The 21,427-nt window shown below is 41.0% G+C and overlaps 1 protein-coding gene across 1 annotated transcript; it reads left to right on the top strand.

The window, feature by feature from the left end:
- Positions 1–209: 209 nt before the first annotated feature.
- PARD6B (par-6 family cell polarity regulator beta) lies at positions 210–17,976 on the top strand. Its single transcript, XM_066387504.1, has 3 exons — positions 210–614; positions 5,571–5,793; positions 15,499–17,976. Exons 1-3 carry the CDS (start codon positions 549–551, stop codon positions 16,326–16,328), a joined length of 1,119 nt encoding a protein of 372 aa, XP_066243601.1. The 5' UTR covers positions 210–548; the 3' UTR covers positions 16,329–17,976.
- The last annotated feature ends 3,451 nt before the right edge of the window (positions 17,977–21,427 follow it).

Here is a 21,427-nt window from a genome sequence, read left to right as displayed (position 1 = left end):
GACCAATCGCGTTGCGGTGGGCGGGATTTTCGAGAAGGTTAGCCCGCCCACGCGCGGCTCAGGCGTGTATCGATTGGTTGGTTCTGCGGGCGCAGGTGCGCGCTTCCTATTGGGTGTGGGCGGAGCGCGAGCCGCCGAGGCATCAACCGGGACTGCAGGTGTGCGCGCACACGCGCCGCGCGTCTTGCCCGGCCCGGGCGCGCGCGCGCGCGGGCTCGCGGGGGAGGCGGCGGAGCGCGAAGCTGCAGAGCCTGTCGCCTGTGCTCCGCCCCCTCCTCCTCCTCCTCCGTCGCGGGTGCCGCTGAGGCCCGGAGGGAGGGAGTCGCGTCCCCGCCCGCCGCGCCGCCAGTCCGACCCTCGGTCTTCCCGCGTGAGGAGCCAGCCGAGCGGAGCTCGCGCAGACCTGAGCCGCGGCCGCCCCTCCGCAGGTGCCTGCGAGGCGGCTCCCGGGCCGCAACCACGTCCAGAGCCCTCTAGCCGCGCACTCTCCTCGGCGCTCCCGGGGGGCGGCCCGGCTGGAAGAGGCCGCCGCGGGGCCCGGCCTCAGCATGAACCGCAGCCACCGGCACGGGGCGGGCAGCGGCTGCCTGGGCACCATGGAGGTGAAGAGCAAGGTGCGCGGGGCCCCGGCTGGGCGGAGCGGCCGGCCGGATGGGAGCGGGGGCCTGCGGGAGGCCAGGGCTGGCCCGGGACGGCCCGAGGAGCGGCCCCGGCGTCTGGGACTGTGCGGGACGCGGTGGTGGGGTTTGGAGGCAGGCGATGGTGGATAAGAAACTTGGCGGAGAAGGGGAGGAGGGTGGGGCCTTGGGTCTGCTCCCGGCCCAGGTAGGTAGAAGACCAGCGGGACGCTTATTTCGTTCCTTGAATCTCGTGCTGCCCAAGGATGGGAGTGAGAGCCTAGATGCACCCCAGCCGTTTGAGCGCTGAGTGGTTTCAAAGGTTTGGGGGAATTCTGCCTCCTGGCCTATGAGTAAGAGGTATTTGGGACAGCCGTGGTCACAAACTGTTCCCCCTGCTGTGGTCCAGGGGTGCATCGAGTGGTGAGGGAACTGAAGAGCCCTTTGAAAGTTAGCCTTGCTTCCTGCTAGGGATTTTTTCTGGCATTAATATTGGTATGCCTTGAATCTATAAAATTAACACTTACCTCCTTTCGTTTGAGTGGCACTTTACAGTTTGAGTCTGGATGTTCTTGTCATTCCATCATGCTACCTTTTCACATCAAGTGTTTTTCATTCTTGACCAACGGTATGCCAATTTGCTGATAATGACTTCGGTATCCACTGAATTCCTAAATTGCCAGGCTCCCTGAGCAAGGTAGTCTATAGGGATTAGGTAGGGAATGCCCTCCAAAGGAGGTTTTTGAGCTGGAATTTGAAGGTGATCTGCAGCCACAGGAACATTTTCAGCAAGTATTTCATGAATCAAAGAGCCAAAAACGAGCTTCGATAATCTAGTGCAATTCTCTGAGAAGACAGGGGCTTAGAAAGGTTATAACTTCGCCAAACTCTGCTTATGTGACAAAACCTCAAAGCCTTTTTACAGTTTAACTTTTAGGCTTTCTAGAATGTGAAAGAGGGGACACTGGCTTGGCCCTGAGAACATGTGAAAAATAGAGTCAGGAAGACCAAAATACAAAAAAGGGTAGGAGAAAGTTAAAGCATATCAACTTCAAAAAGAAGGAAACAAACACTGAATGTAAGGCTGTTAAGACTACTTAGAATGCAAGTGAGGTAGAGTAAGGAACGCTTCCTGGAGCCTGAGGGTGGAATGGTTTTTATTATCTAGAGTTGATAAACAAAGTTCTGTACGTTGTTTAACTGGGATCAGCACATCAAGAACATCTACATTCATTTTTAACATCATTTTACAATGTTATCTGCAACTTACTTATCATGTATCAAGGAGAAGTAAGCACTAGTTTCAGAAACAGCTCTGTGGAATAAGAATAGAAATGTAATTGGTGTAATTTAAGGAGTAGGGCTCTACCCTGTGTCCCCCATGGAATTGCCATAGCAAATCAGAATGACATACATGAACTAAGAGTTAGGATGATTCAAAATATAGACAGCTTTTCCTCTAACAGTATAGTGGTGGTAGTGGTTGGTGCCCGAAGGTTGAATCTTCTAATGGCATTTCTGTTATAAATTTAGTTTGGTTTTGTGGGAGTTGAGGTTAAGAAAAGAAAAACATGGTATTGCATGATCTTAAAATTCGGTTTGTGGTCCTTATCTTGGTAGCAAGTCTTAATTTTTTTGATCATAGGGAGAAAATGTGTAGGAATTGTAGGTACACTGATAAATACAACCAAATAGTAATTTATCTCTTGGACCAGGAAACCTTGAACACTTGGGGACTGGAATTTCAGGCTTTCTGCCCTTTTGTCAACTGATTTGTGAAATCTTTCCCATACTTACCTCTAACCTATATTATATATTTGACCTGCCATACTGCACTGTTAGTGAACCACATCTCTTAAATAGAATCAGGGCATTCTGAGAAGCTGCTGGGAGTGAAGTGTCAGCCCACTGTTATTCTACTTGATAAATAGGCACAGTGTAGGTACTATTCCTGCTGTGTCTGTAACACCTTGTGTTTCAAATGTATACGGTTGCTACCTTTATTTTTAATGGATTAAATAAAACACTTATCTTTACGATTTAGAAATATTTGGACAGATGTTCAAAACAGTATTTCCTTTTTCACTGCTTTAGTGATGGCACAGCTTTTTACAAAAGTGATCACTAAGAAGTGGGATTTGCACGATGAGGTGATGTGCAAATCCACATTTCAGGATCTATTATTCTTCTGCATAGAAAGCAGTGTCAGTTATATTACCTTTGCTCATGGAAGGGGAAATGATACAAATAGAGTAATGGATAATGCAAATATAACTACAGTATAGTTAAATTGTGATACCGGGCACCATGTGACTTTTCTTTGGTAACTGATTTATCTTCCTGTTTCACCAGAGTTGGGAAAGTTCTTAATCAATAATCAAGGTGGTGTCCTTTAATAACCTTGGAGCAGCCTCTGAGCTGTACATTTCCTCACTATTATTCATGGATAAATAGAATATTAAAATTAAGTTTGCATTTCTAGAATGTACCAACAGATTCTAGGAAAAGGGTGTTGATTCACGTCCTGGGTGGTCAGGACCAACTAGACCAAGCTAAAAAAGTTGTAAATGGTTCACATAGTGTATAGTTGTTGCTTGGTCTTAATTTTATCTCTGTCTTAGTATTTTTCTTCATGTAGTAAAAAGTTTTCTTAATCCTATTGTTTTGATGCAAGAAGCATAACAATTTCTTTTTTTTCCTGCTAACATTTGCAAAAGAGCACATCTACTGTGAAGCCATACAGTTTTCCATTGTTTTTATCATAACATTAAGCAAGCAAAAAAATGTTGAGCAAAGAATTTTCATCTAAAAACTTGAGCAAAAACATTGAAGCCCTAAAAGGTTCATTTGTTAGATGTTACTCCCATTTATTTCTGTAAGAGGGGAAGTGATAAACCCTGGGATGAATCAGAAAGCACTAGGAACCTAATGTGATATCAGAATAAAGAAATGGAGGAGAAACTCTGACTTTTGATAACATCATAAGACTTAACTCTGATATGAAGGGTGTTCCCTAGTTTTTATTTACTCTGAGATGAGAAGGTGTGACTAAAGTTTTCAAGAGCCCTAGGTATGAGTCACCTTATTTTCTTGACAAGTGTTGTTAGTGTTTATGATTCAGGAATGCATTTTGGAAACTTTTTTTTTTTTTTTTTTTTTTTACAGAGACAGAGTCAGAGAGAGGGATAGATAGGGACAGACAGACAGGAATGGAGAGAGATGAGAAGCATCAATCATCAGTTTTTCGTTGCAACACCGTAGTTGTTCATTGATTACTTTCTCATATGTGCCTTGACTGTGGGGCCACAGCAGACCGAGTAACCCCTTGCTCAAGCCAGCAACCTTGGGTCCAAGCTGGTGAGCTTTGCTCAAAGCAGATGAGCCCACGCTCAAGCTGGCGACCTCGGGTCTCGAACCTGGGTCCTCTGCATCCCCGTCCAATGCTCTATCCACTGCACCACCGCCTGGTCAGTCGCATTTTGGAAATTTTTAATTATTAGAGGTAAGAGATAGTTTTAGTGAGTTTTAATGTAAAACGTGTGAATAGCATGGGTATAAGCATGGCAGATGAGCTTCATGAAGTAAGAGCAATGACTGCAGATACCTATAGGGTCCCTGGGAAAATGAATCGACACATTTGTAACCTTAAATTATTCTGATAGAGACTTTATATGTGTGATGCTTAAGGCTGTCTTAGTGGTGCATTAGTATTTCTTGCTAATAATAGCTGTTTAGAGGAAGAGTGAATTCAGTGGTCAAACACATTTGGCAAGCATTTGTTTTAAAAAAATTTTAATCAACCACAGGACTTAACTGAGCTTTTAATATCTGGTAAGTCATAGAGATCCTGTTTTATTATTATTATTATTATTATTATTGATTTTAGAGAGAGGAGAAAGAGAAGGGGGAGGAGCAGGAAGCATCAGCTCATAGTGGTTGCTTCTTGTTGTGCCCTGACTGGGCAAGTCTGGGGTTTTGAACTGGCGACCTCAGCATTCCAGGTCGATACTTTATCCTCCTTGCCACCACAGGTCAGGCTAGATCCTGTTTTTTATGGACTAGATGAAGTGAGTCCTTAGTGTCAAATAGGGGCCATTACTGATTTGGCTTTGGAGAACAGAGATGTGATTCTAGAGTAGGGAAGCAGACCTGAGAATCAGAATTGTGAAGATAAATATTGGGCCTGGTGGAGATGTCCTGTACTCCCTGTTGGTGTGATCCCTTAATACTCTCTGATGTAATTATTCTCTTTATCCACTAATTGCTGAGCTAGAGCCTTTCTATCTCTAGGGTCTAGCACTGTGCCAGGCACGTAAACATGTCATGTATTAATTGGATAGTTGTGGGACAAATATTTGATGTATTAATAAAGCTTTTTTACAGTATTAACATAGGGAAGATGCCTATCTCTAGATCTGTTTCTTATATATCTCCATTTGTATCATACCTTAAATGCCAAGAAGCTCAAAGTCCTTTTTGTACATGTTTCTGTTAATTCTTGCCACTTCCTGTGAAATCATAATTGCTTTTATGGGGTAGGAAACTTAGATGCTTTTTGTTAACAGTCAAAAATAAAAGAGTTAGGCACATCTTCTTACTCCATGGCCTCAGTGAGGAGAGTACTAATGTTAGGATGTGGGCTTCAGACAGGGTTTGGATGAGTCACTATGCAGGACAGTCTCCACTGAGGCCTGGGTACCCCAGGGATTGAGTTGAGCCTGGACCTCTTGAAGGTAATGCCCTTCAGAGATGCAGCATCAAGACAGCACGTACATTCCTATGCCATTCTTAGGCTGTGTTATCGCCAGATAATGAGGTTTCTGACAATAGACTGTGTCACTGAACTGTCTTCTTTATTAAGGGAAATAATATGCCTGATAATTTTTCTTTGGCATGCATTTTAAAATTCAGTCCTATTCCTTTTTTCAAATAATATGTTTATTATATTTCTAGTTTGGAGCTGAATTTCGTCGTTTTTCACTGGAAAGATCAAAACCGGGAAAATTTGAGGAGTTTTATGGATTACTGCAACATGTTCATAAGATCCCCAACGTTGACGTTCTGGTAGGCTATGCAGACATCCACGGAGACTTGCTGCCTATAAATAATGATGATAATTACCACAAAGCTGTTTCAACAGCCAATCCACTGCTTAGGATCTTTATACAAAAAAAGGGTAAGTACCACTGTTGACTGAACTTGTTTTAGAAATAGAAGTAAGTTTCTTTTCTTCATTGATAGGATGCACAGACTTTGCCACAAACTTAATGAATAGATATTTTGTGTGAATCTTCTTACATATTAAGTAGCAAGTGGGTTTAAAACATTTTTGATATTGTTGGTTTAATGATTATCTTTACACTTCACTAAGTGTGCTTTAGAAAATTTGCTTTTTAATTAATTATAACCCTCTTAGAATTTTAAAAATAGAAATTAGGAATTTATTGTATCTTCACATCATCAAATGAAATTTTGTCAGTTCAGAAAGAAGTAGTAGAAAGAGTATGACTTTGGAGTCAGAGAAACATTTTAGTGTTTTGGTGGCAACCAACTTTCAAGTACTGTGCTTACTACTTAATAGCTATAGCTATCGGAAAGGAAAATTATTTACCCTTCCTGGGTCTCAGTGTCTTCTTCTATAGAGTGAACATACCATCTCAGGATTACTAGAAGAATAAAAGAGCTAAGCACAGTGCCCTGGAATGTAGTAGGCAGGCATCCAGAGAATGTTTTCTTTCCTTTCTCTTTTAGGATATTTTTCACAGAAATACAGTTAGTTAATTATCTGGAAAATTAGACAGTGATTCATTATTTTGGAGGAATGTAAACATTGACATTAGTCTTGCAAAAAAGCATTTGAAATAACTGCTCCATATGGCAAGCATTTTCAAATGTATTTTGAGTCCTACCTAAACTTTTTTTTTTAAACTTTGTGGCCTCCTTCGTGTGTGTCTGTCTTTCTGCAAATGGGCAGGGTGTGTGCCATTATTCCTTTGTCTTTGGTAGATGAAAAGGTTAAGAAAGCCAGCATGAGAGCAGCAGGCATTGGTGGGATAATTAAACCCTTGCTGTGTTTGTAAACCAACCCAGAAAGCTAGAGGATGGGTAGGGATTATTCTTGAAGATGATACTTTCTTTCCAATCAGTTGATAAGCATTGGACCACTCCTAGGGCTCTGAAATTCCACTGATTATGTATTTTAGCTTCTCTGGGTTTAGAGGAACTAAAATCCACCAACAGAATAAACAGCCCAGGATAACTTAACTATTTACAAAATACTAACAGGCCCACAATTTTCCCTAAGACCTACTGATAGCAGGGGTGTGGTACAATAGAGCATTACATTAGGAGATTCATTTGCTGTGGGGATGGATGACTTGGAGTGAGCAGCAGAATATGGATGACGATTGATTTACTTGGAAAGTTGGTTTGGTTTTAGGACAGAACAGCATATCTGGCTGGTGAGTTTCAACCATGTTAATGTAGGAAATTAGAAATGGCAAATAAAGACCAAGGATAGATAGACCCTTGAAAGCTATGCATAGAATGTTAGAGAAGAAAGAGCTGCAGTAGAGAAGGACAGAACAGTTGAGTGGAATGTGTCATTCTGAGCAGAATAATTTAAGTAATTATTGTTGAATAGTAGGCCTTTCTTGTTAGCAGTTGTAATTTCCATTAAAAATTCAGTTGCTCTTTGGAATGTGTATTCAAATGTAGAATGACTATTTTTAACATCCCATCTGACAAAATTATACCCTTCGTTAGGAAGATTATAAGAGTTGGATTATACCACCCACATGTTTTGTTACTGGAATTGTAACACTTAGGTGATCATGGGATTAATTAATCTTAACATCTTCTAAGGGTGGTTATCTTCTGTTTCTTTTTAACTGTTGCTATGTGAACAAAAGTTTTCTGTCATAGAGGTAAACGTCCAATATAATTAATAGCTTTCAGAGTTTGGCTTAGAAATAGGAGGTCCTTTCAACAGAGAATTTTTTTTAAATATATAAATTTAATACAAACGACATAGGCAAAAAGCAAACATTAAGTTGGTTGATTTATTCCTGCTTAAAACCCTATTACAGGGACAGAGAGAGAGTCAGAGAGAGGGATAGATAGGGACAGACAGGGATGAGAAGCATCAATCATCAGTTTTTTGTTGCGACACCTTAGTTGTTCATTGATTCATTGATTGCTTTTTCGTATGTGACTTGACCGTGGGGCTACAGCAGACCGAGTAACTCCTTGCTCGAGCCAGCGACCTTGGGTCCAAGCTGGTGAGCTTTGCTCAAACCAGATGAGCCCACGCTCAAGCTGGTGACCTCAGGGTCTCGAACCTGGGTCCTCCGCATCCCAGTCCAAGGCTCTAGCCACTGCGCCACCGGCCTGGTCAGGCTATACTGGCTTTTTCATTGCATCCAGAATAAACCCCCCGGGGTTGGCCTTCACGAGCTCATCACAGCCAGCCATGCTGGCTTTCTGTCCCTCGGACTTGTTGGCTATCACTGTGTTTTCACTTGCTTTTTCATCTAAGACAGGTTTCCGGATGGGAGGGAAGGAGTTAGAGGAAGGGAGGCAAAGAGGGTATAAATAGGGACACGGGGGTGGAGGTGAGGGTGTTATATTCAGTGGGACACTTGAATCCATGTAAACACAATAAATTAAAATAAATAAAAATTTAAAAAGAATGATTTCCTTCCAGCTCTAACACTGGCTGCCTCCTCATCCTTCAGATTTTAGCTCAGGGGCCACCCCCCACCTTTAACAGATTACCCACCCTCTGAAGACCTAGAATTTAGAGTTTCTTTGAAATGAAAGCTCAAGATTGAATGCAAAAGCTACTTAATAGGCTGAACTTGAAGACAGTGCTGAAAAGTTTTATATTTTGTAATAATTTGTTAGAAGAAAAACTATTTCTAGGGCTGTTCTCATGGAAGCAAAAACAAAACAAAAAACCTGATATCTTAAAAGTTATTTTCACAGAGAGGGTTCCCAGGTCTTTTGCCAGTTCCTACTTCCCCTGGAGTTTAGAGTATCCTTATTTATTGGGGGGAGGGGAAAAGAAGGTATAAAATGTTCCTTCTCTTGTTAGTGTACTATTGTGCGGCAAACAATATTAGAAGATATTCAAAGTTGTATCTTTTAAAAATACTCGGGTTATAACTGTAGGTTTGGAATATAGCCAGGGAAATGTATATTTTTTAAAAACTTCTCAGCCAGTCATGATGAACAGCCAAGCCTGGGGTCTGTTGAAACGCAGACGCCTTGCCCGGTCTGAGCTGGATGTGTGCTTCACAACTTCTTGTTGTGTCACCGCCCGTTTTTGTATGACATTAGACAAAGAAGCTTACATCTTGGGTTTATTCAGAGGAGTTTGTTGGAAACACTAGAAGGGCCTTGCTTTAAACATCATCTCACTTAGGACATGGCGTTGTGGCCCAGACACCTGTGACTGGCATGCCCCTAAATCAGTGGTCCCCAACCCCCAGGCCACAGACCGGTCCAGTCTGTGGGCCATTTGGTACCAGTCCGCAGAGAAAGAATAAATAACTTACATTATTTCCGTTTAATTTATATTTAAGTCTGAATGGTGGTTTTTGTTTTGTTTTTGTATTTTTCTGAAGTTGGAAACGGGGAGGCAGTCAGACAGACTCCCACATGTACCCGACCGGGATCCACCCGGCATGCCCACCAGGGGGCGATGCTCTGCCCATCCGAGGCGTTGCTCTGTTGCATCCAGAGCCATTCTAGTGCCTGAGGCAGAGGCCACAGAGCCATCCTCAGCGCCCAGGCCAACTTTGCTCCAATGGAGCCTTGGCTGCGGGAGGGGAAGAGAGAGACAGAGAGGAAGGAGAAGGGGAGGGGTGGAGAAGCAGATGGGTGCTTCTCCTGTGTGCCCTGGCCGGGAATCGAATCTGGGACTCCTGCACGCCAGGCCGATGCTCTACCACTGAGCCAACCAGCCAGGGCCATGATGGTTTATTTTTTAAAAATGACCAGATTCCCTCTGTTACATCCGTCTCTCACTCTTTTTTTTTTTTTTTGTCTTTTTTTTCGTCTCTAGCTCTTGACGCTTGTCTCGTAAGTTCAACAATTATATTTTAAAATACCACATTTTTACGCCAGTTCCATAATTTTATTTTGTCTATTTATCCGTCCCACCCTAAAGGCCGGTCTGTGAAAATATTTTCTGACATTAAGCCAGTCCGTGGCCCAAAAAAGGTTGGGGACCACTGCCCTAAATGATCTTAGAACTTGACTGTGCAATGGATATTATTTTGTAGCTGTATCTTAAGATTATATTTTAATGATGAAGGTATAATTTACAAATGGTCTAAAGGATAGATACATTTTAAAAGTGAATTGTAAAAAATATACTGCTCACAAAAATTAGGGGATATTTCAAAATGAAGATGAAGCGATAAAAAAAGAAGCATTTGATTTTTTTTTATTGAGAACATCAGAAAGCAAACAAGTCAAAGAAGTTGTTTGAGTATGCAAATGAGATACAAAATCAACCTTTGTTTCATTGGTGAAAATGGACTATACAAAAGGCTGAAAGTGCCTGACCAGGCAGTGGCACAATGGATAGAGCGTCGGACTGGGATGCGGAAGACCCAGGTTCGAGACCCCAAGGTCGCCAGCTTGAGCGAGGGCTCATCTAGTTGAGCCCAACGTCGCTGGCTCAAGCAAGGGGTTAGTTGGTCTGCTGAAGGCCTGCGGTCAAGGCACATTTTAAAAAAAAAAATCCAAAAGGTTGAAAGTACTGAAGTATCTGCATGTTCCCTGATCCCCTAATTTTTGTGAGCAGTGTAGCTTAATAAAAGATAAAAGATAAAAGGTATGGTCCCAGAAATTAGAAATTAAATTAAAAAAAGAATTGTGGAGTAACATCTCAGAATATGACACCAGTTCTCATGATACAAACCTGGGAGCCACCTTTGACACACATCTACTTTCCAGTCACCAAGCCTTTTAAAACTGTGTTCTAGGCCCTGTTGAGTTAGCTCAGTCAGTTTGAGCATCCTCCTGAAAAGGCAAGGTTGTGGTTTGATCCCTGGTCAGGGCGTGGACAGGAACCAACCAATGAGTACACAGCTAAGCGGAATAACAAATGAATGCTTCCTTCTCTTTCTCTCCCCCTGCCTGTCTCTGTTTCTCTAAAATCAATCAATAATAATAATGTTCTTTGTAAAAAAAAAAAAAAAAACATAAAGAAAAAAAAACCCTGTGTTCTAATTATTTTCCAGAAGATCTCCCTATCTTTACTGCCTCTGCCCTGGGCCAGATACCATCCTAAATCACTCCCTAGCCTCCTGTCTTCCCTCAGGTCCATTCTCCAGCTTGAGGCCAGAGTGAGCTTTAGAGAAAAACTGAAATTCTTGGTTTCTTCCCATTGCCCTAAGGCTGAAGTCCATAATCCTTAACACTTCTCTGGAGGCCTGTTGGTGGGCCTGGCCCCTGACTGCCTCTGCCTCCCCGACCACCCTTTAACCTCACTACAGTCAGGGGCTGCATAATGAGGTTTCTGTCAACAAATCCACTCACGTATATGGTGATCCCATAGTATAACAGAGCTGAAAAATTAGTGACATTGTAGCTGTAGTAAGAGCATAGTGCCACCAGACCGGTGGTGGCACAGTGAATAAAGTGTCAGCCTGGAATGCCGAGGTCGCTGGTTCAAAACCCCGGGCTTGCCTTGTCAAGGTACATATGGGAGTTGATGCTTCCTGCTCTTCCCCCTCCTCTCTCTCTCTCTCTCTCTCTCTCTCTCTCTCTCTCTTTCTCTCCCCTTTCTAAAATGAATAAATAAAAAAATGTATAAAAGAGAAAGAAAAAAGGCCCTGGCCAGTTAGCTCAGTGGTAGAGCGTCGGCCTGGCGTGCGGAAGTCCCAGGTTCGATTCCCGGCCAGGGCACACAGGAGAAGTGCCCATCTGCTTCTCCACCCCTCCCCCTCTCCTTCCTCTCTGTCTCTCTCTTCCCCTCCCGCAGCCGAGGCTCCATTGGAGCAAAGATGGCTCGGGCGCTGGGGATGGCTCCTTGGCCTCTACCCCAGGTGCTAGAGTGGCTCTGGTCGCAACAGAGCAACGCCCCAGAGGGGCAGAGCATCACCCCCTGGTGGGCAGAGCATCGCCCCCTGGTGGGCGTGCCGGGTGGATCCGGTCGGGCGCATGTGGGAGTCTGTCTGTCTCTCCCCGTTTCTAGCTTCAGAAAAATACAAAAAAAAATTTTTTTAAATAAATAAATAAATAAAATTTTAAAAAAAGAGAAAGAAAAAAGTGTATTACATTGCATTCCTCGTGTGATTGTGGTGAGATGGTTGTAAACAAACCTGCACACCACTCCTATAAAAAAAAGTACAGCACATGCAATTAAGAATAGTACTTAATACCTAATTATGATAATAAATGACTGTGTTGCTGGTTTATGTATGTACTACACTATACTTTTCGTAGCTATTTTAGAGTTTATGCTTTCTACTTGATTAACATAAAAGCTTATGCCTGACCAGGCAGTGGCGCAGTAGATAGAGTGTCCCCCAAGGATACTGAGGACCCAGGTTTGAAATGCTAAGGTCGCTGGATTGAGTGCGGGCTCAACCAGCTTGAGCCTGGAATCATAGGCATGAATGACCCTATGGTCAATGACTTGAGCCCAAGGTCCCTGGAGCTTCCAGTCAAGGCTTATATGAGAAAGCAATCAATGAACAACCAGTGTGATGCAATTATGAGTTGATGCTTCTCATCTCTACCTTCTTGTCTGTCTGTCCATCCCTGTCTGTTCCTCCTCTCTCTCTCTCTTGCACACTTGCTGTGAGCAGTGTGCCTTGTTAACACCAGCAGCCTCCTCATCTCATGTCTCTTGATTGCATCCTTTTCTCTTGTGTTTGATTTAATCTTGTGTAGTTTTGTGCAGTAACCTGCTGTACAGGCTTTTGTAGCCTAGGAGCACCAGGTTAGACCACGTAGCCTAGGTATGCAGCAGGCTATACCGTCTAGGTTTGTGTAAGACTATGATGTTCGTACAACGATGAAACCACTTAACGATGCATTTCTCAGAATATCTCCATGTTGCTAAGTGGGGTGTGACTATTCCTTGGACTCCTTCATCTACCCCCATTCTTCTCCTCTCTTTGTTCATTGTGTTCTCTGTCTGGAGGGTTCTTCCTCCCTTCTACCTGATTAGATGCTTCTGTTCCAGTCTCAGTAGGATCCTCACTTGCCTGGCAAAGCCTTGCCTTACCTGTGAACCAGGCTAGGCTCCCATTTACATACTTGCACAGCACAGTGTGCATCACAGCTCTTGGCACCTTTGTCATAATTTAATTATTTGGAATTGTTACTTGCCATTCCTCATTTGAACTAGAAGCACCATGAAAGCCAGCACCTCATCTGCTTTGTTCTCTGGGTCTACAGCACACAATGCCTGGCCACATAGAGGTGCTTCTTTAATATTTGGTGATCAATTTTTCTTATCAGGAAGTGAAGGGATATGCAAAATTGGGGTACTGCTCTAAGTGACATATAATCCTTGTAAAATTGCCAGATCTATTTCATTTAACCATTTTGGATTAGAACAAGGGTTGGCGAACTATGGTTCGCAGGCTGTTCTGTAAATAAAGTTTTCTTGGAACACAGCTCATTCCTAATGGATTGCCTATGACTGCTTTTGCAACAGAAGCTATGTGACCTGCAATACAGTACCAGAAGTATTTACTGTAACTCTTTACAGGTCACCAACCCCTGGATTAGAACAGTTTCAAAAATTATTCTGTTCTTCCCTGTCTTCCTACTAAACTTCAAACAGGTCATAATCTTGAACTTTCATGATGCCTCTACCATGAACTGTTACTGTTTTGTTGCTGTCACTCACCTTATCCCATACTCTGCATCTGTAACTTACAACTCTGTGAGCTAAGGAATGAGATAACCAGACTTTTCAGAATGAATGTTTGAAGAGTGGGAGGTTCAGAGGTAGGGCCTGCAGGGCTCCCCTGTAAGTCAAGCATGGGAGTGTTTTGTGTAGAAAGAAGAGAGGCATCCACTTGAGTCAGGTCTTGGCCTAGCAGACGGATCCTTGTCCATTCCTGTTAGCTGAGCTTGTCGGCAGAGCGGCGGACGCGGGCTAAGTGAGCTATTGCTGTATAAGCCTATGTCATGTACTGTTGTGTAAGCCTGGGTTATACAGGAAGGTTGCTATGAACCAAGTTTCCAAACTTCCCATCACGTTCTGAGTTCAGTGCTTTGATATACATACTCAGGTAGAAAGTGAACTCCTATTCCCTGTGGACATTCACCTTTACACTTTAAACTAACACCCTGCACCCTGGCTTTCTGCCAAAATATTTTTTCCCAGTGGCTGGAAACTGATTAGCTAGATGGGAGAACAAAGGTGCCTTTGTACAGGAGCATATTGCTTTTGAGAATTTAGCAGAGAGCATTCAAACAGAGTCTAGATGCGATGCCAAATTATGCAGATTTGGGGATTTTTTGGTCAGGTTTCCCATGAATAGGTATGTAGGCAACTTAATTTTGTCCTCAGTTTGTATGGTCTGGAATTTCCTTATACTTATGATGTGGGCTTTCTTAATTGCTTTAAAATGAAAATACATCATTTTGAAAAAACACATTGAAAAGATGATGACTATTAGATTTTTGGCCACATTTTGCCACAAAGATTCTTGTGTCAGTGGATTTATTTCCAAAGCCAAATTATAAGTAAATTTCTGTTTCTGTAAGAACACAGTATAACTACTTTATCTGTAAATGAAGGCAGAATTATTCCTGGGGGTGAATACCAAAAAGTAGAGTGCCCCTAGTGTTTGTTGTATGTTACTCTGAAACTAGCTTTTGAAAAATGTTCAAGTAGCTCTCTGCACTCTGACATACAATTGAACTTAACATGCATTGTGTGAATGTGTCGGGTATTGGCCTAAAAAGAAAACTTGGGTTCAGTCTTTTCTCTGTAACTTATCTTGTCCTCTTATTTTCCTGGTCTATAAATTAAAGATACTAGTTATCAATAAGGGGCATGTGGAAGTTACAGGAGAAGAGGGTATAAACCGAAGCCCTGGACAGAGGGTGATGTCTGTTATTTGTAGCAGTGGTTGACACAAGGATTTTTAACTAGTTCTTGGAGGGTGGTATGGGGGGGTGGGGCTTTTGTCTTTTTTTTAGTTTAGCCCTTTTCCAGTTATTTTTGAAACATGATTTCAACTTTTTTGCCTGATGTTAATTTTATTTCCTTTTCTGCCCCTCCTTCTCTGATGAGATGTTTTGTTTCTAAGCCGTCTTCCTCAGAATGTCTGCTTTAGGTACCCTCTTTTTACACAGTTTACATCCGAGATTATAATTGTTGGCTTGAAGAATGGATTCAACTCCTGGATGTTACTTGGCTCAAATGGGATTTTGTTGTTGTTTAACTGGGTGCCAGTATTTAAAAACGGGAGGATTTTCTACCTTAAAAAAACATGACTCTCAAATTCCGACAGTACATGAAGAAAAACTGCCTGGGGTGAAGAACAGCTGTGCCGTTAAACGGGGCAAAATCCATCTTAGGAACTGTTTGGGAGTGTGTTTGCAAGGCCTGCCAGAATTCCACTTGCCATACTTAATGTTGTTTCATAGTTACTGAGCTTTATCAAATTTAACTTGACCGTTGGGTAGTTTTATGATGTGTACCTGAGAGGGCCACCTAGTGGTTTTTTCTGATACAGCCTATCTTCTGCATACATTTTGATCCGATTAGAATAAGCTAATATTTAACTAGTGTGTTTATGTACCAAATACATTTTAGTTGTCCTTTCTGTACAGATTCAACTGTAGATAAATGGGTGTTTCCACATTTCTATAATTATTTTATTTTATTTTTAAACAGAAGAAGCAGACTACAGTGCCTTTGGTACAGACACACTAATAAAGAAGAAGAACGTTTTAACCAATGTATTGCGTCCTGACAACCACAGAAAAAAGCCACATATAGTCATTAGTATGCCCCAAGATTTCAGACCTGTGTCTTCTATCATAGACGTGGACATTCTCCCAGAAACGCACCGTAGGGTTCGTCTTTACAAATACGGCACTGAGAAACCCCTGGGATTCTACATCCGGGATGGCTCCAGTGTCAGGGTCACACCGCATGGCTTAGAGAAGGTGCCAGGGATCTTTATATCCAGACTTGTCCCGGGAGGTCTGGCTCAAAGCACAGGACTGTTAGCTGTTAACGATGAAGTTTTAGAAGTTAATGGCATAGAAGTTTCAGGGAAGAGTCTGGATCAAGTAACAGACATGATGATTGCAAACAGCCGCAACCTCATCATAACTGTGAGACCAGCAAACCAGAGGAACAATATTGTTAGGAACAGTCGGACCTCCGGCAGCTCGGGCCAGTCTACTGATAACAGCCTCCTCGGCTATCCACAGCAGATTGAACCAAGCTTTGAGCCAGAGGATGAAGACAGTGATGAAGATGACATTGTTATTGAAGATAACGGAGTGCCACAGCAGATTCCTAAAGCTGTTCCCAACACAGAGAGCCTGGAATCGTTACCGCATATGGAACTCAAGATAGAGTCTGGACAGAATGGTTTTATTCCTTCTAGTGAAGTGAGCTTAGCACCCGTAGCAAGTGGCACGAACACTGAATTTGAAACACGTGTTCCAGATCAAAAACTCTTAGAAGAGGATGGAACAATCATAACACTATGAAAGCATTGCTGGAATGTTTTCTGCGTGAGGGTGCCATGGGGACTGGTAGACTTGGCTAGTTTAAAGCATATATACCTCTGAACCAGTGACCTGGAATAGGCATGAGAAAAAATAATATTGCAAGTTTAAAATGTTATTAAAATAGAGTTTGATAAATGCTAATATAAACTGGTGGGTCAGAGGTGAATTTAAGTCTATAACAAGGGGGCCTTTGCTACTGCAATGATGTGCTTTTGCTATTTTGTCTGCAGAGAACTGGATGTAGGAGCACATTCTCAGAACTGTGTGAGGACTAGATCATTTCCGTTTGAAGTGGTTGCATATTTAACCTGCTGTGCAGAGCCCAGTTAATTTTTCCTTTATATTTTTAAGAATTTTAATGTGAAGAAGTCTCATTCTATCTTTTGGTACTTTGGGACCCCAGCTCCTGTTCCCTGTATTTTTATTTTATTTTTATTTTTTTTACTGTTCCTCTGTTGCAAATTGTAACAAGTAATTTTTTCAAGAGCTTTTTCTTTTTTTCTAATTTCTAAGAAATCAAACCGATTGATTGTTTTTAGTAGTTGCTTCTTATGTTATAAAGCCTTGAAACTATGTTCCTGAATTGAGAAACTCTAAACAGGTATCCAGGTTTGTGCTTGTCCATCCTGGAGCTTTCATACTTACAAACTCATTCTGTATGGGCGTAACTGACGTTGGAAAAGGCAATTCCATGGCTTGGGGCACATGGGAGACTCTCCCTTCACCTGAACCTCTTTTTGAACCTCTCCTCGTCTTCATTCCCAATCTCACTGGAAAGCATTCCTTTTGTTGTCTGTGTATGTGTTTTGTCAGTGTGCTTTTTTTATACTCTTCTAATGTATTTGAGGAGTGCGAATCATTTTGGATAAATGAAATGCACCCAAATTAAGAGATTTTTTTACACACAGGACAAACTTGTGCACTTTTTGTATGAACTATTTGGGTTTTCCTTAATGGGATTTCTAAAAACACTGCCTACACTTTATGAAAATTATATAGTATTCACCTTTGACAGGTAGAGTTTATCACTATTAATTTTATGAGGCTATTTATTACTTTTCAATGCATCCATTTAGAACAAGTTAAGAGTAAGGCTGCTAACTTTCATTCCTTGCCAGATTTCACTGTATGATGTGCACAGTCACTACAGTATGCTTGTATATAGGAACTAAGAATAGTACAAAGTCTGTAAGTTCCCTGTGGCTTATGGATAATACGCTCAGAGTTATTTATTGATTAACTTTATGGTAGAGCTAGTATGGATACCTTATAACAATTGTGTGCTATTAATGAAGAATCATGACTCCGTTTTGAAGGATATTTTCTCTATATGGTCAAAATATATGAAGTAAAATCTTGATTAAATGAAGACCACTTAACTCAGAATACTTATATGTATTTTGTTCACATTACCACTAAACATATTATTACTTAACTATTAACTGCACAACACTATGTAATACAGTGTACTTACTGAATTCACAGAAGTTCTTACACTTACCACTGTTTTTAAATGGCATTCCAGCTTTAACAGTCTGTGAGTTTTAGAAATTTGACTCTTGAATGGCAAAACAAATGATAATATGTATAAGGTTAAATTTAATTTGTAAGTGGTGCAAGGGTTCAGCATTTTTAGTAAAAATACTTTCACACACTACCTCTCTCTCTCTCTCTCTCTCTCTCTTTTTAACAAAGTTTTAACATCAGAACTTTTCTCATGGGGGAAAAATACTTCAGGGCTTGACTTTTTGTACAAATTTTAACTGTAAAATACAGACTGTGTGTATTTGTGAAAATAGAAGTCAAAGCTGCTAGTGCATTTTATTTTAATTATCCTGCTAAGGGTATATGTCGGTGTTTTCAACTAGATCTTACTTAAATTATTGGTAAAATAATTGATTACTGGACATATTGTAAAACCAATAAATCTTGGTTATACAATAAAATGTTGATTCATTGGTAGGTAGTCTGAATCAGTTATTTCAAGTGTATCATCATTAACAAAAATATCACTGGGTTCTGCATAAAATTTTCTAGTACTAAATGTCAAGCCTAACTGTGAATTTTGTCCTGTACCTTTAAGTAAATTTATGATAATGTTCTCATCATGCGCTATCAACAAATGTATGTACTTTTGTGAACTATGAATTTTCTAATTAAATTTGACATACGACAACATGATTTTTACATGGATGATACTTTGTTTAAACTATCAAATGTCAGTATTTTACTACAATTTTATTATAAAATGTACATTATCATTAACTGAACTTTGATTTTAAAAATCAAATTAGCTTTAGTTGTATATTATTTTTTACAAATAAAGATAGACTTGTATAAAGGCTACTTTCTTGTTTGCAAATGTATGAAAAGTCACCCAACAATTATTTACCCATTGTATAAGTTATAGCAAGGTCCTGCCTTTTTTTTAGCTTTTAGTTTTTAAAAAGTGAACGCCAAATTGTGTGTACATCCACTACTACTATGTATGCATGTAGGCTGGAAGGTAGCATTGAAAATGTAGTTAATTCTGATGAGGTGAGAAGTTTGTGCATGATAATCCATCCAGGGTTATTTAGGTGGTTTAAGATGATTTGAAACAAGACAGACAAAAGTAGTTGTAATGTGACAGTTTACCTTCTGAAACTCAAATTCCCTGGCCACCCTTATATGGATTGAATTCAGTTTATACTGAAAAATGTAAAAGGCCTGAGATAAAACACCATTTCTAATCCCAAATTAGTCACCCTGTCATTGGCTTAGTTGATCTCTGCACTGATTCTTCTGCTAAACCAGTGGGGGATCATTTTGATTCCTTCCCTCAATTAGAAACATTGAAAATCCTCTAAGTAAAAATTCAACGTCCTGTCCATAGACCTCTTCACAGCATGGATCGGTTACACGTTGTGCTGCTTCCAACACTCAGTATTCATCTCGGTTTCAGGGTCCATGAAACAATGGTGTGGTGCTAAAACAGCCCTTTCACCCCCAAATGTGGCCCCAATGCTGTTTGTATCTCAAATCCCTGCTGCTTTCAAGTTCCTAATCTGGGAAAGAAATTTTTATTTTGAAGTCATAGAAGTTCACAAGGAAAAACTAGCCCCTCTGGTTGTGTACCTTAAGGTGTTCAAATGCATGCTTGGCAACTGATTTTTGTTTGCTTTGAATTTGCTATCTTTAGACCGATGGAAGGTGTAATTGTGGGTAATGAACTTTAAGAGTGTGTATGTCAGTGAGTTTGGCAGGTGAGCTCACCTCAAGAGGTTTGGGAGGACCTTGCTTATGAGGCCTGAAAAGTTTTGACTTGATCTGTGACAGCGTAGGATGTGGTGATGGTGGCTGTTAACCAGCAGAGTAAAGCACAAAGTAGTTGAACCTCTAGCTAACTAAGTTCACTGATACGCTGCTTAAGTGCTGTGAAAGGAAATTAATCTGTTAGATTTCATAATTTAAAATCCCTCAGTAAATAGTGGTTCACCAAATTCTTCCCTAAAAACAAGACTTAGATAATATTTTAAAAGCTACTGCATTTTTCCCTGTCGCTTTGCAGCACTTGATGTGTATTTTATAAATTAATACTAAAATTCAATGGAGTTTGTGTTTTCTTTACAAGCTGTAGGTAGGTGTTTCCTCATTTTAAATAGCTCTGTTTTGGAAATAGTTTTTATCCCAAAACCAGTATTCTTCATATAATAAAAAAAAATCACTATTTCCTTGTTCATTGTAATTACCTACTTCATTATAATCCCAAGGGATGGGTAACAAAATTATTTAATACAGTATTAGTAAAGAAAACTTTAAAAATTTAATCATGCTCATAATATGTAAATTCATTCTTTAAAGTGAAAATCTAAAGTCCTTTTTTGGCCACCAGGCATACTAATGCATATTGTACTTCATTATAAAAAGCAATTAAATTGGCTTGAACTAAGAGTGACTATAATTTATCATCTAAGTGAGAACACTTTTGAGAGAGAAGGGGTTTGCTATTATGCCGTGACAGTAGGCACAAATGAGCTGTCTCAGGTAAACTGTAATGTGAGTCATCCTATTAAAGATACTGTAGTAGAATAGCTTTCAAACATTTTTTGAAACTAACCCACTGCACGAAATGCATTGAATATTGTGATCAAATACATAGGTATGTGTATGTCTGTATATGTATGTGTATATATTCACAACATATCATTGAAAACTTCACAAAGTAAATGTTAAATGTAAGTTTCACAAAGTAAATGAAAAATGCTCTGATTTTCTATTCTATTTTCTTTAAATGTTCATTTTAAATGTTTATTGGGACATCCCCAATTTTAGGATGCACTATTGGAAAAAATACTTTTTTTTTTTTTGTATTTTTCCGAAGCTGGAAATGGGGAGAGACAGTCAGACAGACTCCCGCATGCGCCTGACCAGGATCCACCTGGCACGCCCACCAGGGGGTGATGCTCTGCCCCTCTGGGGCGTCGCTCTGCTGCAACCAGAGCCACTCCAGCGCCTGGGGCAGAGGCCAAGGAGCCATCCCCAGCACCCGGGCCATCTTTGCTCCAATGGAGCCTCCCTGCGGGAGGGGAAGAAAGAGACAGAGAGGAAGGAGAGGGGGAGGGGTGGAGAAGCAGATGGGTGCTTCTCCTGTGTGCCCTGGCCAGGAATCGAACCCGGGACTTCTGCACGCCAGGCCGACACTCTACCACTGAGCCAACCGGCCAGGGCTGAAAAAATACTTTTGAAGCACTTTGCTTTCCACTTGAGTGATTTGCCATGGGGAAATGCTAGTATTTTTTCCCCTAATGAGGGAAAAACACTATTGCTTGCTTTCTTTATTTTAAAAGAAACCTAGAACAGAACTGCATGGAAAGTACAGTTTAGATCCTTCACCCTGATCATATCCACATTTGCTTTATGTCTATGTACTTGTTCCTGAAACTTTCGGGAATTGATTGCATACATCATAGCCCCTTAACCCCCTAAAGACAAGCATATATAATATTTCCTAAGGACAAGGGCATTCTCTTAACACATTCCCTTATACAACCACAGTTCTGCTATCAAATTCAATAATTTTAACATATACAAGCTAT

This window comes from Saccopteryx leptura, chromosome 5 (genome assembly GCF_036850995.1).
Source record: "Saccopteryx leptura isolate mSacLep1 chromosome 5, mSacLep1_pri_phased_curated, whole genome shotgun sequence".
Taxonomy (NCBI): Eukaryota; Metazoa; Chordata; class Mammalia; order Chiroptera; family Emballonuridae; genus Saccopteryx; species Saccopteryx leptura.
Note: the sequence above shows the minus strand (reverse complement) of the source record. Positions and strands in the feature narration are given on the sequence as shown.